The sequence below is a fragment of the Lemur catta genome, chromosome 1 (genome assembly GCF_020740605.2).
Source record: "Lemur catta isolate mLemCat1 chromosome 1, mLemCat1.pri, whole genome shotgun sequence".
Lineage (NCBI taxonomy): Eukaryota > Metazoa > Chordata > Mammalia > Primates > Lemuridae > Lemur > Lemur catta.
This window is the reverse complement of record NC_059128.1, coordinates 39023273-39040746: the sequence shown is the minus strand read 5'-3', so window position 1 is coordinate 39040746 and position 17474 is coordinate 39023273. Positions and strand designations below refer to the sequence as shown.

Genomic DNA, 17474 nt, shown 5'->3' with positions numbered 1-17474 from the left:
GCTAGGGGCTTAGGAATTTTATTTATCTTTTCAAAGAACTAGCTTTTGGTTTCATTGATTTTTCCCTATTAATTTTCTGTTTTCAATTTGATTGATTTCTTTTCTAATTTTTGTCACTTCTGTTCTTTTGCTTTGGATTTAATTTGCTTTTCTTTTTCTAGGTTCCTATAGTGGAAACTTAGAGACTTCATTTTAGATCTTTCTCCTTTTCTAAAGTTTGCATTCAAGGATAGAAATTTCTTTCTAAGCATTGCTTTCCCTGCATCCCCCAAGTTTTAATATGTTGTGTTTTCATTTTCAATTAGTACATAATATTTTTTAAATTTTTTGAGATTTCTTCTTTGACCCCTATGTTATTTAGAAGTATTTTGAGATTTTCCAGCTATTTTTCTGTTACTGACTTCTAATTCAATTCCACTGTGGTCTGAGAGCAGATATTGTATAATTTCTATTCCTTTAAGTTTGTTAAATTGTGTTCTGTGGCTGAGAATGTGGTCTATCTTAGTGAATGTTCCATGTGAGCTTGAGAAGAATGTGTATTTTGCTGTTGTTAGATAAAGTAGTCCATAGATGTCCATTATATCATTGCTGTCATTTATTTTATTTATACATAAGCATATCTATCTATCCAAATAATGAAGTTTATTGTTGCTATTATTATTTTGGACAACTGTTTTCATTTAGAACAATTAAGAATAAGAAAAATAAAAGGTTTTGTTTTACCCTCTCTTATTCTCCAGTGTGTTTTCTTCCTTTATGTAGATCCAAATTTCTGACCTATATAATTTTATTTCTCTCTGAAGAACTTTTAAACATTGCTTTCAAGGTCTACTGCCAAAAAATTCCTGCAAAGTTTGTTCGTCTGAGAAAGTTTTTATTTCTCCTTAACCTTTGAAGGATAGTTTCACAGAGTACAGAATAATAGATTAGAAGTGTTTTTCTCTCAACACTTTAAATATTTCATTCTATTCCCTTCTTGCTTTCATGGCTTCTGAGAAGTTGGGTATAATTCTTATCTTTGCCCCATAATAAATAAAGGTATTTTTTCTCTTGGCTTTTTTCGAGATATTTTCTTTATCTTTGCTTTTTTCTGTAGTTAGAAAATGCCTAGGTGGAGGATTTCTTCGGGCATTTATCCTTCTTGGTGTTCTCTGAGCTTCCTAAATCTGTGGTTTTGTGTCTGGTGTTAATTTGCGGAAATTCTCAGTCATTATTGCATCAAATATGGTTCTGTTTCTTTCTCTCTTTTCCTCCTGGTATTCCCATTATATATATTTATACATTTTGTAGTTGTCCCACGGTTTTTGGATATTCTGTTCTGGGTTTTTCAGTCTTTTTTCTCTTTACTTTTCAGTTTAATAAGTTTCTATTGTCATATCCTCAAGCTCAGAATTTCTTTCCTTAGCTTTTCAATTTATTAATCAGCCTATCAGAGTCATTATTCATTTGTGTTACAGTGTTCTTGATCTCTGGCATTTCTTATTTTTTTCTTTCTTAGAATTTCCATATCTTTTCTTGCATTACCATTCTGTTTTTACGTGTGTTTGCTTTTTCCATGAAATTCCTTAGCATCCCAATCATACATTTTAAAAACTAGTTTTTTGCCATTTCTGACTCTGATTCTGATACCTTTTCCATCTCTTCAAACTGTGTTTTTTTACTTTTAGCATGCCTTTGTAATTTTTTGTTGAAAAGAGGACATGATGTACTGGGCAAAAGAATTGCAGTAAATAGGCCTTTAGAGTGGTGAAGTGTGGAGGAGAGGGGCAGCATTCTGTGATTAGGTCTCAGTCTTCGGTGAGCCTGTGTCCCTGGACTGTGAACTTCACCAGCACTTTACAGTCCCTCTCCACCCCTTAGGTAGGGCAGGATGGCTATAGGAGGCTGGAGTTGGCTGTTCCCTTCCCCAACACGGAAGGCGAGAGAAAGCTGGAGTTGGGTATTTCTCTTTCCCAAGGTAAGTTAGGCTCTGATAAAACCCCATTAGGTCAGGCTCTGGTAAAATAGTTTCTCCTGAGGGCAGGCCTTGTTAAGAACAGACTGCATTGGTGTATTGAAATACGTCAGGAATACATTTTGAGAATGGTTCCTTTTTCCCTCCCCCAGCTGGAGGCATGAGGGGATTTTTCTCTAATATTCATTGTGAGGATCCTATAGTGCTCCTGGAGGTAAAACTCACAAAAATATGATGTTTCCTTATGTTTGGGTCCCCCTGGAGTTTTTAGATAATGGTAGCTTTGCAAATAATAATACAAAAAGTTGAAGCCATCTCAAAACTAGGCAGGTCAGTGCTGGGTCTGCCAAGCTGTTTTCTAAGAAGGAGTAATAAGGAATGCCTGGCAGCTGACTCAAACCCAAGGGAAGAAAGCGGCAGGAAAAGAAATGCTGGAGGGGGGTGAAAGAACTGGGAGCAGAAATGTTAGAAAAAAAATCTTCATTATTCCCAGATTTCTGTGATTGATTTTACTTTCTTTGTTTTAAACTAAGGAGTACATATAATGAGAATGGTCAGCAGAGGGCCTTCAAGTGAATATGAACATTGTTTAATATTCACGTGGGATCTTTGAGCTTTTGGTTCTCTTTCCTATAGATCTTTTTTTTAAGAAACAAACAAACAAAAAAACCCCCTTCCCATCTTATTGGAAAATAGTTGCAAAAGGCTACAGGCTTCAGTGTATGTCACTGGCATTGCATTATAATTGTTAGCGATATTTTATGGAGAACAAGGTACTTCAGCAAAAGGTCAGTAGGTGGCAAACTTCTACAACCCTTAGGATGAAGAAGGCCTGTCATGAGTAGTTCCTTCTAGAGAAATACTTGAGATTCTTGTTTCTCTTTGTGGGGGAGGGAGGGTGAGTGGTGTTTGGCTTATGTGTGTGCATGTGTAGGATGTTGTAAAAGACAATGAAAAATAAGTCTATTTTTCAAATAGTTATGAAGACATTTACCAATTAAGCTAAATCAAAAGGTATCAAAATTAGCTGTCAATCAGTCTCTCTTGAAGGTCATTGTAAGTGCTGTGGTTATCTCAGCCCTGTGGGAGGGAGGGTGGAATAGAAGCTTCCTAAATTCTCTGTCAGTTCTAGGACTCTGTGATTTGAGGTGCTCTATTTTGATCCTAAGTCTTACCTTCCCTCAGTAAGCCTCCCAATGTGTTATGAACTGAAAGTAGATGTAGAGAGTTCTCAACTTTACATTGGTGAGATAAAGCTTGCATTACACTGTTGGAAGACATTTTTTGGGGAAAGTGTTGAAGGATAACAGGAACATTTAAGTAAGGGTTCATTGGGGTACAAAGAATATAATATTTAAAATCACCTTCTGTTTCTTTATTGAAGACCTGGACTTGATGTTAACATCTTTTTGTTCATTCCTAGAATCCCCAAATTTAAAGTTTATGCTGATAAATTCCAGGGCAAAATTATTTTTTTCATCCATTCTTTTGATTAGTTGAATAAATTGTTTTCAGAACTAATGCACACTATGAACCTTGTCAACCTCAGTCTCCTCTGTAAACCTTCTCTCAATCTCCTCAAACATTGTCATGCTGTTCTTGGATAGGACCATGCTACTGCTATGCTTAACACATGTGTGATGTGCTAGCGAGGTAGCCAGTCCCTTAAGCATTCATTTGGTAGTGGACATCTGCTACTTTTATTCAGTGTCCTTGAATTCCTTCTCTGGGAAACTGATGATCCCTAGATCCATGAGATTCCAGTACGATTCTTAATCACAAGTCCTGCCTTATGATTAGGGATGTGACCTAGGGTTAGGGATGTGACTCACTGTAGCCATCACATTCCTTTTGGAGGATTTATTTTTGTGCTGAGGGGCATTAAATATGATCTTTTATTTATGTCCTTGCTAAATTGGAAGGATATATAACTTTGGCTGCTAATGGTAAACATGCCTATTATATGCTCTAAAGTCAACTTTGTCTAATAATAATATGGCCACCCCAGCTTTCTTTTTTAATTTATATTTTATTTATTTTTTTTAAGACAGAGTCTCACTCTATTGTCTGGGCTAGAGTGCCATGGCAGCAGCCTAGCTCACAGCAACCTCAAACTCCTGGGCTCAAGCGATCCTCCTGCCTGAGCCTCTAGAGTAGCTGGGACTACAGGTGCACACCACCATGCCCAGCTAATTTTTTCTGTTTTCAGTTGTCCAGATAATTTTTTTCTATATTTAGTAGACACAGGGTCTCGCTCTTGCTCAGGCTGGTCTTGAACTCATGACCTCAAGTGATCCTCCTGCCTCGGCCTCCTAGAGTGCTAGGATTACAGGCGTGAGCCACCACACCTGGCCTCCAGCTTTCTTTTGATTAGTGTTGACATGGTATATCTTGTTCCATTCTTATACTTGTGTGTGTGTGTGACAGAGTCTCACTCTATTGCCCCAGGTAGAGTGCAGTGGTGTCATCATAGCTCATTATACCATGATCCTCTGGGTTCCTCATGTCTGGCCCCTGACTACCTTTCTGACATCATCCTTTTTGATCTCCCTTTTTCTTACTCTACCATTCTGGTCTTCTTGTTGACCCTTGGACATTGCAAGCTCATTCTTACCTAAGGGCCTTTGCACTTACTCTTCCAATGTTTGGAAAGCCTATTCCACGGGTCTTCTCATGGCTTCCACCCTCCTTTCATTCACGGCTCTTCCTTAGAGTCCCTCCCTGAGCAAACTGCCTCAGTCTACTCTACCCCTGCCTGTCCTCTTACCTGCTGTATTTTTCTTCGTAATGCTATCTTCTCATGATCTCCCCACTAGAATGTAACCCATAGGGGCAGGGACTTTGTCTTGTTTATGGTTGTATTCTCAGCATTTGAAACAGTGCTTAGCATGTAATAGGTACTCAAAATCCATTCACTGAATGCATGATTAAAGGAATGAATAAGTGAATGAACTACAGGCTTATTGTGAAGTATATATCTAAAGATGAACCTTAACTATTGATTTGGCTTTCAATTACATTATTGTGCATTCTGTACTTGAAGAAGTACCATTTATTTTAAAATGGGATGTAAACCCTTAGCATACTTTCTCACGAACCTTCCCTATAGTATTCTAAATTAGTGAGGTTTTGCAGTAATATCTGGAAATAGGCTCTTGTTATTCATTCAAGGCAGCAAATAGTTGATTTTAATTATAATTTGATGACCAGCATGCATACTTGGTAAGAAAGAAAGTAGCACAAAGAGTTGGTGTTCTATTTTCTGTTTTTAAACAGAAAACATTATCCATCTATTTACAAGGCTATTTCATGGATGACTCCTGCAAAAGTCATCCTTAGTTAAGCCCCAGTATAGTAACTCAGAATTATCATCAAAATAAGTAGATGAGGAACAACATCCTTCTGCCTGAAAAAGAAAAGAAAAACTGAGAAAAGTATATTTCCAAAAGAATGCAGGAAAAAAAAAGACATTTCTCTTTCTCATGAAAAATTCAGAGCAAGAAGGAAAATATTCTTTTTACAAGGGAAAGTATGCATTTGGTCATAGACAAGCCTTCTTTCCAAAGCTGGAGAGATTTTCAGTTGAGGAAAATTGACAACTTTGCCTCCAGGCTAAATTTTATAGTTTTCACAAGCAACAGCTGTGTTTATGATGGCCATACATTGCCCCGAACAAATTCAAGATTAACTATAGGATTGGTGTTCTCAGACAATTACTAACAAAATGAACATTTCTCTTACTATTTTCTGGAGCTCCAGGCCTCGTGTTCTTAACTTCAAAAAATTATCCCAGAAATTGTCGTTTTTAAAAATGGAAGTTGATATATTCTGGTAAAATAGAATGTTCATATTGCTAAAGCTGTGATTTTCAGCCTTAGGTGCATATTATACTCACCAGGAAGCTTTAAAAAAACAAAAACAAAAGCAAAAACAAAAACCCCTACCAACTCAATGCTAGAGCTCCACCTCAACCCAAATAAATCAAAAGGTGGGACCTAGACATCTTGATTGTTATTAGTTTTTTGATCATTCGACAGGTGGTTCTAACTTGCGGCCAGCTCTGAGAAGCGCTACCCCTGAGCCCTTGTCCCAGAGTGCAACTGAATTCTGCCCTGGATGGGGCTTTCTGGTGGGGCCCGCTCCCCGCTGCTGCCCTTGGGTCAAATTTGCAGAAACAGTTAGGTTTGCCTTTACTCTTTCATTTGCCTTTCTTGGTGCTTTTATCCCGCCTGTGCTCACAGTTCAACTACCAGTTAAACTATTCTTCTCTGCTAAAACATAATTCCACAAAGCTCTCACCAGTTCCAGTGTAGAAAGGACCACACCATATAATAGAAATGTGGAATGCTGTGGAACACAGCTGGTGAGTTGGGAGTCAAATTGGGAAAAAGAGGGAAGAGTGCGTGGCTCCCATCAAGTCACTGCTGGTAAACAATGGTCTGCTCTGGAGGGAAGTTCTGCTGGGTGACTCTGGCAAGTTACTTAATGTCTCTGTGCCTCAGTTTCATCTGTGGATGGGGATGATTTTAATACTGACCCCATTGTGAGGATTAAATATGTGAAACATTTGAAGGGTGCTTGGTACACAATATGCAGCCCATGCACATTGGCAGTTATTACTATCATTATTATCCCTTTAAAATCCTTGAATTTATAATCAGGTGAGGAAGAGTTCTATGTGAAGCCAGTAAATAAACTCAAACAGGGAAGGTATTAAGTCTGGTTTTCTTTTGAAGCTAACACACTCTGATAGAATTTTGAAAAAATATTTTGAGCTATGGTATCCTCATTGGCATATGTGTTTAGCTCCTATATCCCAAAGTGATGCTTAATTTAGGCATTCTATTTAGATGTATAAATACCAAGAGCTTTTGACAAAAGTCCCTTTCTTTACTGTATAATCAACCTTGCATATCTAAGACTCTTGGGAAATGATGGAAATGAAAGCGAGTAACTGCATAGCTAGAGAGAAACAAGTGTGTCTCTAACTGACTAGTTGACTTAACACATACATCAATTAATTCAGCAAACATTTAATGATCAACTCCGTGCCAGATGTCATGCTAGAAAGCGGAGATGCCACAGGGAGAAGACATAGTCCATGCCTCATGTAGCTCACAGTCCAGTAAGTTTATAGAAGGGGGTTTTGTGAAGTTGGATTTTAAGTCACAAAGTGATGAAGATGTGCTTTTGGCTCCACTATCTTCAGGGCTAGAGTTGCCCATCCACTTTATTTTAAGCCTTCTGGATCGAACATCAAGTGTGAGGACACCATGAATAGGCTGGATTCATTCATCCTCTCAAGGATCATACTTTTTCAAAAATGCTAGCTGGGCAGTTTATGTATTTCTTTGGTGGAAATACGCTTCTTACCTACCACAGAAAAAATAAGAAGAGTACTCACATAGAACTGGGAGTAGATATGCCCAAGGAAAAGCTAATAACCTTCTGTCCTTGGGAGAAACATGAGTGTTTATCCCCTGGCATTTCAGGCTTTTTCTCTTTGTGGTGACTGATGTGAATGCACTGAATGTCAAATTCAGGTGGTGTTTTCCTCGATTTTTTTTCTTTTTGGAAGTTTCCCAGAGAAGGCTGAAAAGGGTGTTTTTGCTTTGCTTTGTTTTAAAGTTTCACTACATTCTTAGAAGCTTCTGGAATGCTCAAAAATTGCTTTAAAAATCCAAAAATTCTTAGATTATGCTAAGTGTGGAGCTGAATTTTACACAAAAGTATTTCTTACAAATTGCCTAAAAATCTAATGTTTGTAAATAAAATAACTTCTGGACTGAACATTTCTAAGATTCCTTTTAAGTGTAAAGAGCTCTAAAATCTACGTGATAATTTAAGAAGTCTTAATTTGAACTTTAATTCACAAGAGTCTTCCACACTTGGCATCCCATCTCTATCCTGCAGCTCTCTGTTACGGCTAACTCACAAGAAAGTGACCTCAGTAGTCTTAGTGTCTGATGTAGCGTTGCTATGACTTTTCTTTAAAAACTCACTTTTATTTGTATCAAATCTACCCCGCCATCTATTTGTTTTATATAATCTCATTTACTTTGTAAAAATGTGGTATGGTTGCAACTCTCAAAGATGTACCCCAGTGGACCACACTTTGGCCTTCATGGAGCCCCTTTTGCACTGACTACAATCCAGCCTGTGACTTGCACTAACCAATAGAATGTAGTGGAAGTGATGCAGAGCCAGTTCTAAGCCTAGCCTTTAAGAGGACTGGAAGCCCCTGTTTCCTCCTCTTGGGACATTTGTTTTTGGGAGTCTGAGGCTGATATGAAAGAAAATTCACTTCTCGGCTGCAGAGATCATGTGAAGAGGCTCTGAGACTATATGGAGAGGGGCAAGGTCCAGCTATCTCAGTGTCCTAGTGAAGCCTCCAGGCAACTCCAGTCCTACCTGCTATCTTATTTCAACTACATGAAAGATTTAAAAAGGGACCAGCAGAAGAACCACCTAGCTGAACCCAGCAACCCAACAGAAAAGTGAGACAATAAAACGGCTGTTGTTTAAACCCCTAAATTTTGAGGCAGTTAGTTATGCAGCAATAGTTAAGAGCATATATGACAAACTTGTTAACCATAAGACTCCAGATGATATCATTTCTTTTTGCCAAAGTGAATTTCTTTCCTCAAAATAATTCATATATTAGCATAAAGAAAGCTTTCGATGCACTCAGTATCTAGGGTAGTGAATAGTATTCTTATAATAGCATTATTATTCTTGATCAAAAAACTCATCAAAAACTGGGATTCTTTCTGTTCTTGTCCTCACCAGTGCTCGTGGTTTTTTCTCATCTTTCCCCAACTCATCTGAGTCAGAGCTAGAACTGTCCCAAAGAAACTGTCCCTGGGCCTCTTGTGCACGGAGCCATGTTTCCATTTTGCCAATTTTCCGAGGACAGTAGTCATGCATTGAATGATGTTCTAAAACTTCTACATTCTGTGAATTTCCTACAAAAAAAGATAAAAGTTTGTTTAATTTAACTTTTTTCCTAAAAATGATTTGTTTATTAAGTGTCTGTTTTTTTTACAGTTCATCTTATTTATTTATTGTCACAATCTTTTTTTAAACATTCACAGCATTTTATTTATTTATTTATTTTAATTTCAGCATATTACGGGGGTACAAACGTTTAGGTTACATATATTGCCTTTGCCCCGCCTGAGTCAGACCATGGGCACTGCACACATTAGTTGTGAATATACCCATCCCCTCTGCCTCCTTCCCACCTACCTGACACCCAATGAATATTACTACTATATGTGCACATAAGTATGATCAATTAATACCAATTTGATGGTGAGTACATGTGGTGCTTGTTTTTCCATTCTTATGATATTTCACTTAGTATAATGGGCTCCAGCTCTATACAGGTTAAGTGGTACATCATTGTGGTTTTGATTTGCCTTGCCCTGATGATTAGAGATGTTGAACACTTTTTCATATGTTTGTTGGCCATTAGTCTGTCTTCTTTTGAAAAGTTTCTGTTCATGTCCTTTGCCCACTTTTTAATGGGTTGTTTGATTTTTTCTTGCTGATTTTCCTGTGTTCTGTATATATTCTAGTTATCAGCCCTTTATCATATGTGTAGCAAGCAAATATTTTCTCCCATTCTGTAGGTTGTCTGTTTGCTCTTGTCATAGTTTCCTTAGCTGTGCAAAAGCTTTTTAATGTGATCAGGTCCCATTTATTTATTTTTGTTGTTGCTCTGATTGCCTTTGGAGTCTTTTTCATAAATTCTTTCCCTGGGCCAAGGTCTATAAGAGTTTTTTCCAACATTTTCTTCTAGAATTCTTATAGTTTTATGGCTTAAGTTTAAGTCTGTTATCCACTGTGAGTTGCTTTTTGTGAGAGGTGAGAGGTGTGGATCCTGTTTCAGTCTTCTACATGTGGCTATCTAATTTTCCCAGCACCATTATTGAATAAGGATTCTTTACCACAGTGTATGTTTTTGTCTGCTTTATCAAAGATTAGATGGCTATATGAAGATGGTTTAATATCTGGGTTCTCAGTTCTGTTCCATTGGCCTATGTCTCTGTTCTTGTGTCAGTACCATGCTGTTTTGGTTACTATAGCCTTGTAGTATAGTATGAAGTCTGGTAAATTGATGCCTCCCAATTTGTTTTCTGCTTACGACTGCTTTTGCTATACAAGGTCTTCTCTAGTTCCATATGAAGCCTAGAATTATTTTTTCTAGATCTGTGAAAAATGATGTTGGTATTTTAATAGATATTGCATTGAATCTGTAGATCACTTTGGGTAGTATAGATATTTTAACAATGTTGATTTTGCTGATCCATGAGCATGGTATGGTTTCCACCTGTTTACATCCTCTGCAATTTCCTTTCTCAGTGTTCTGTAGTTCTCCCTGTAGAGGTCTTTCACTGTCTTAGTTAAACATATACCTAGGTATTTTATGTTCTTTGTTGCTATTTTGAAGGGTATTGAGTCTTTGATTTGGTTCTCAGTTTGATTATTGTTGGTATATAGGAATGCTACTGATTTCTGTACATTGATTTTGTAACCTGAGACTTTGCTGAATTTGTTTATCAATTCCAGTAGTCTTATAGCAGAATCTTTGGGGTTTTCTAGATATAAGATCATATCGTCGGCAAAGAGCGATAGTGTGACCTCTTCTTTCCCCATTTTGATGCCCTTGATTTCCTTCTCTTGTCTGATTGCTCTGGCTAGGACTTTGTTGAATATAAGCGGTGATAGAGAGCAACCTTGTCTGGTTCCAGTTCTAAGAGGGAATGCATTCAATTTTTCCCCATTCAGTATGGTGTTGGCTATGGGTTTGTCATATATGGCTTATATCATTTTTAGGCAAGTCCCATCTATGCCTATTTTGTTAAGCATTCTTTTCATAAAAGGGTGCTGCATTTTGTTGAATGCTTTTTCTTCATCTATTGAGCAGATCATATGGTCTTTGCTTTTACTTCCACTTATGTGTTGAATTACATTTATAGATTTGCATATGTTGAACCATCCCTACACCTTTGGGATGAAGCATACTTGGTCATGATGGATTATTTTTTTGATAAGCACCTGAATTCAGTTTGCTAGGATTTTGTTGAGAATTTTTGCATCTATATTTATAAGGGATATTGGTCTGTAGTTTTCTTTTTTTGTTGCGTCCTTTCCTGTTTGGGGTATCAGGGTGCTGTTGGCTTCATAAAACGTGTTAGGGAGGATTCCTTCCTTCTTGATGTGGAATAATTTCTGCAGCATAGGCACCAGTTCTTCTTTGTAGGTCTGGTAAAATTTGGGTGTGAAACCATCTGGTCCGGGACTTTTCTTTTTAGGAAGGTTTTTTTTCTTTCTGCTTCAATATTGGTACTTGATATTGGTCTGTTTAGGAATTCTATTTCTTTCTGATTTTGCCTGGGAAAGCTGTGTGTTTCTAAGAATTTGTCCATTTCTTCCACGTTTTCAAGTTTATGTGCATAGAGGTTTTTATAGTATTCATAGATGATATTTTGTATTTCTGTGGTGTCAGTTGTAATTTCTTTTTCATTCCTGATTGAGCTTATTAGAGTCCTTTCTTTTTTGCTTCTCATTAATCTAGCAAAAGGTGTGTCAATTTGGTTTATTTTTTCAAAGAATCAACTTTTTGTTTTATAATCTTACGTATGTACTTTTTTATTATTGATTTCATTTAGTTCTGCTCTGATCTTTGTTATTTCTTTTCTTCTGCTAGGTTTGGGATTAGTTTGTTCATCCTTTTCCAGTTCTTAGAGATGATTCACTAGATTGTTGATTTGTGATCTTTCTGACTTTTGGATGTAGGCATTTATGGATATAAATTTTCCTCTCAGGACTGCTTTAACTGTGTCTCACAGATTTTGATAACTTGTGTCTCCTTTATCATTTAGTTCAAAGAATCTTTTGATTTTCATCTTGATTTCCTCCTTAATGAAATAATCATTCAGCAGAAGGTTGTTTAGTTTCTATGACTTTGTGTAGAGATGAGAGTTTCCATTGGTATTGATTTCTAATTTTATTTCACTGTGGTCTGAGAAGATGCATGGCATAATTTCTATTTTTTAAATTTTTTGGCACATGCTTTGTGGCCTATGATATGGTCAATCTTAGAGAATGTCCCATCAGCTGGTGAGAAAAATGTATATTCCGTTGTTTTGGGGTAAAATGTTCTTGTCAGGCCTATTTGTTCTAGAGTTCTATTTAAGTCCATTGTCTCTTTATTTATTTTCTATTTGGAGGATCTGTTCTGTTCTGTCAGAGGGGTGTTGATGTCCCTGGCTATTATGGTGCTGCTGTTTATCATTTTGTTTAGATCAAGTAGGATTTGCTTTATGAATCTGGGTGCACATAAATATTTCAAATTGTTATGTCTTCTTGTTGAATTGTGCCCTTCACCATTATATAGTGACCATCTTTGTCTTTCATTACTTTTGTTAATTTGAAAACTAAGTTACCTGAAATCAGAACTGCTATGCCAGTTTTCTTTTGGCTTCCATTTGCATGGAATATTGTTTTCCATCCCTTTACCTTGAGTCTGAATGCATCCTTGTGGGTTAGATGTGTTTCCTGAAGATAGCAGATACTTGGCTTGTGTATATTTATTCATTCAGCCAGCCTATGTCTCTTTAGTGGGCAGTTCAAGCTATTCACATTTATTGAAAGAATAGATAAGTGGGGCAGATTTCTGTTCATCCTGTTGAGTTGAACTTTGTTGCCTTGTTTTCTCTCTTGAGCCATTGTGGTATCTGGCCTTTGACTTTTAGCTTTTGGATGATTTTACACTGGTGAGCGTTTATTGTGGTGATCCATGTGTAATGCTGTTCTGAGTACTTCCTGGAGGGCAGGTCTTGTCTTGATGAATTTCCTGAGTCTTTACTTGTCTGAGAAGATCTTTATTTCTCTTTAATATAAGAAACTTAGTTTTGCAGGATACAAGATTCTAGGCTGGGCATTATTCTCTTTGAGGAGAATGGGGCCCCAGTCTCTTCCAGCTTTTAAGGTCTCAGTTGAGAAGTCTGCAATTAGTCTGATGGGTTATCCTTTGTAGATTACCTGCTTCTTTCATCTTACAGCTCATAGGAGGGCCTCTTTCATGTTTATTTTGGCCAGTCTGATGACTATGTGTCATGGTGTCTTCCTGTTTGCAATGAATCTCCCAAGAGTTCTTTTAGCTTCTTGTACTTGGATGTCTAGATTTCTACCAAGGCCAGGGAAATTTTCCTCCATTATATACTCAAATATTTTATCCAACCCTGTGTATTTTCTTTTTCACCCTCAGAGATGCCTATAATTCTCATGTTATGCCTTTTCACATAATCCCACATTTCTTGTAGGCTTTGCTCTTTTCTCTTATTTCTCTGCTCTATCTCTGTGACTGACTTGTTTAATTGAAAGGTGTTATCTTCAATCCTTGAGGTTCTTTATTCTGTTTGATCTACCCTATTCTTCAGGCTTTTCACTGTGTTTTGTAATTCCTTGAATAAATTCTTCATTTCCAGAAGCTCTGTTTGATCTTTCTTAAATATTTCAATCTTTTCAGTGAATTTTTCTTCCAAGTCCTGGATTTTATTTTTTGTGATTTCTTTGTGTTTGGTATCCATTTTCTCTTGCATATCATTGATTTTTCTTACAATCCACGTTCAAAATTCTTCTGCCATTTTAATATTCTGAATTTGGTTGATATCCATTGCTAGAGAGGTGGTGTTTCCCTTTGGGGGTGTCCTTTCAGTTTGATTCTTTATACTTCCAGAGTTCTTTTGCTGATTCCTTCCCACCTAGAGCAGCTGTTGCTTCTTCCCTTTGGATTTTTGTTTAGATAATGACACACCCAGTTTAGTTTCTGAGCCAGTAGGTGGTGCTTGTGGGTGAGATTTGACCACAGCTTGTGTGATGAGTCAATAAATGCAGTAAAAGCACATGCAATTTGACCTCCCTGTCAGTAGGTGGCATTTGCCAGGAGGAACAAGCTGCAATGTTGGTTTTGGGTCCTGTAACCAGATCTGGTTCCTCTGGAGAAGTGCTCTAGTGTTTCAGTTGGTTCGTGGGGCCCTGGGACTTCTAGGTGTGTCCTTTTTCTCCACCTCAGTGAGGGCAGGTTGGGGAGTGAGGCTGGGTCGGGCTGGGTTGGGTGAGCCTGCCCTCAAGCTCCACAAATGCTGTTAGCAGGGGTCAAAGGTCTGTTCTCTGCTTCTGGGAAAAGCTGCCAGGGAGGGGCTGAAATAGCCCCACTCAGCCAAAAAGTCTCTGGAGGTGGGGCTGTCTGAGACCCACAGTCTGGCAGTCTGGAGCAGGCCTCACTCCTTTCCACCCTCCCCTATTATGAGGTTTCTCCCCGGCCTCTGCCAGCAGGCAGGACCTCAAGCCAGTGGAGCTCCCCTGACTGTGATGCGAGCCAGGAGGTTCCCTGCCCAGGATCACAGCCTGAGCTGGGAGTGCGGCCCTCCTGTGGGAGGATGGTTGCCCTCCAGCATGCTGCAGCTAGGACCCACTCTGATCTGCCCCTGAAGGCACACACACCTCAGTAGACTAGTTCACAAATATCCCTTCTGTGCCCCTGGGCAATGCGATAGAGACCTAGGTGTACAGGATGTGGCCTGTAGGCCTGTCCCCCAGCCCCGGAGATCAATCCTTGACCCTGCTCCTGAGTAGGAAGTTCATAGTCTGAGTACCTCTCAGTCTGCTGCAGGGTCCCAAAAGGAAAGGTCCTGTTTCCTGTGGATGCTTCTGGGTGGTGGCTAAATTGTCTCTCTGGGCAGTCACCGGAAGGGGAGAGGAAAGGGAGAATGAAGCAATATGGTGCCTGTCCATCGGGTTGGGTCTGTGGGCTGGGACATGCCCTGAGGGATCTCGGAGCCCAGTACCCTGTCCGCAAGAGGCTCACACAGCTCACTGGTGGCAGCTGTCTCTGGGCTGGTGTCAGCAGGTCTCTCCAGTAGCTTGGGAGCCCACCAGTAGTCCAAGATGCAAGGGAGGGGAAATAACCAGTCCACCTACCCTTGTCACTGATCTCCAAGCCTCTCAGAGTTTAGATCCTGCCGATGCCTTTCTCCTTACAGTTCTGCTCTGCAACCTCTTCCTGTGAAGTCTCCTGTAGGTTCAGGCACCCTTCCTTCCAACTCTTATCCAATCTATATTTGTCTGCCTGTTTGTTTTTTTCGCTTTCATCTAAAATCTTTCCTTCTTGCAGAGAAACTCTGGCTGGAGGTCTTTCTTATCTGCCATTTTCAGACTACTCTGTCCAAGTGTCTATGTTTTTATGAACCCAGAATAATCTGCTTGGTTATTTTATATATATGTGTGTGTATATATATATATATATATATACCAAATTTTATATATATACCAAATTATAATATATATGTAATTTTAAATTGTATAAATTGTATATACGTATAGTTCCAACTGGTGTCTCTGTAAGCATTGAAAAATTTTTAGTTGTCATTTAAAAAAGAATTTAAATCTTCTCTTAAAAAAAATTTTTTTTAAAGAGATGGAATCTCGCTCTGTTTCTCAGGTTGAATTGCAGTGGTGTGATCATAGCTCACTGCAGCTTCAAACTCCTGGGCTGAATCAATCCTCCTACTTCAGCCTCCCAAGTAGCTGGGACTACAGGTATGTATTAATACTACCATGCCCAGCTAATTTGTTTTCATTTTTTTTTAGAGATGAGGCCTCATTATGTTGCTCAGGCTGGTGTCAAAGTCCTAGCCTCAAGCAATCCTGCCTTAGCCTTCTGAGTCGCTGTAAATCTTCTGAAAGTCATAATAGTACAATACACACCTATATACCCCGACCCATCGATAACATTTTGGTGCAATATTGCTTTCTTCATATGTATTTGATGAAAGATTTGGCTTCAAGTGAAGCATTTGTGGATTAGTTGCAGAGTCACGTCCCCCTAAATACATCACCAAAAATCTCTTAAGAACAAGGGCATATTCTTCTATATAACTATCATACAATCATTATACCTAAGAAACTTAACATTGATATAATGCTATTTTGTAATATATTGTCCATATTAAATACCCACAGTTGTCTCAATAATGCCCTTTAGAGCTGCTATTTGTTTGCTTGTTTGAGTTTTAATTTTAGGTCCAGTGTTCAATCTAGGATCATGCATTACATTTTATATTCTTTTTTCATGATCTCCTTTAATTCAAGAAATCTCCCCATCCTTTCCTTCTCTTACTTTTTCCTCTTCCCTGCCTTCCCCACTCTGTCCCTTTCTCTTCCTCTTCCTTCTCCCTCTTTCACCTTAATTGTCTTCTTCATTTTTCCTAACATTGACATTTTAAAGAAATCAGGTCAATTTTGCAGAATGATCCTAAATTTGAGCTTATCTGATGGTTTCCTTGTGATTAAATTAAGGTTAAACAATTTGTGTAAGAATATTACACAGGTGATGTTACCTACGCTCTTTATTGACCATCTGTGTGGTAGGCACGTGATATATACGTCTTACCTTCACATCAACGCTGGCTTCATATCAGAGTCACTTGTGCAGCCTTTTAGAAGCAGATGCCTGGCCTGCACCCTAGACCCACAGTACTGGGGAGCTCAATGTGTTGGGTGTTCTATTTTACTTTATAGTATCTTTTATTAGGAGAAACTTTAGTTTTGGTGTGAAATTAGATTTACATGCATATGTATTTACATAAGCTTTTTATTTAGGCGGTACCCTGTGTCCTAAGCTACAATAGACTTTTGTAAAAATGGACACCTTCACTTTGATGTCTAACTGGCATCACATTCTCTTTTTCTTTCCCCCTTCTCTTTCTACTGCTTCCACTCCTGGCTTCCCTAACTGAGGAAACAGTACAACTGTTGCTCCATTGTCTGCCTAATTCTTCACAAGAAACCCAGGAATTCACTTGGCCTTCTTACTGTCTCCCTGCACTCACAGCTGAATCATTACCAGGTTCTGCCAGTTCTGTTCCATATCTGGCTCCGTCTCTCCATCCTCATCATCACCCTACTGTCCTGGTCTAAACACCATCTCTCTCTCTCTCACTTTTGCCATGTCTGTTAACTGGTCTTTCTTCATTCGTTTGCTTTCCCTTCCCAGCCATTCTCCACTGTGTAGAATGATATTTAAAAATATAAACCTGATTGTGCCACTCCCCTGCCTTATCAATGGCTTCCCATTGATCTGAAGTTAGAGTTCAGAATCCTTATCTGACATGACCCTGCCTATGTCTTCAGAACCATTTCCAGTCTCTGGTCACTCTCCTCCACCCAGTGTCTGAAGTCCATCATGTTTCTTCCTACTGTAGGGCTTTTGCACGTGCTGTTAATAATTACTGCTATGAACATTCCACCACCTCTGGTCCTCATACTCACATGCAACTCTTGCCCCCTTCTTCTGGCTATTTTGTGTCTCAGCTTAATGTCACTTCCTCATGGAAACCTCTGACTTCACAGATATTATTAATAGGTCTGCCAGTTATACTTGTTGAACATCTCCTTGTTTACTGTCTATGTACTATGTAAGCTTCACAAGCCAGGAACCACATCTACC

General features: G+C 38.6%; 1 protein-coding gene across 1 annotated transcript in view; it reads right to left on the bottom strand.

Moving 5' to 3' along the window:
* Positions 1-6967: 6967 nt before the first annotated feature.
* CCDC198 (coiled-coil domain containing 198) overlaps positions 6968-17474 on the bottom strand; it is a 31065-nt gene continuing 20558 nt past the window's right edge. Inside the window, exons 6-7 of the mRNA XM_045566570.1 lie at positions 8741-8919; positions 6968-7327 (exon numbers count right to left, since the gene is read on the bottom strand). Of these exons, the coding sequence (XP_045422526.1) occupies positions 7262-7327; positions 8741-8919 (245 nt within the window). The 3' untranslated portion in view covers positions 6968-7261. The remainder of the gene's footprint in view (positions 7328-8740; positions 8920-17474) is intronic.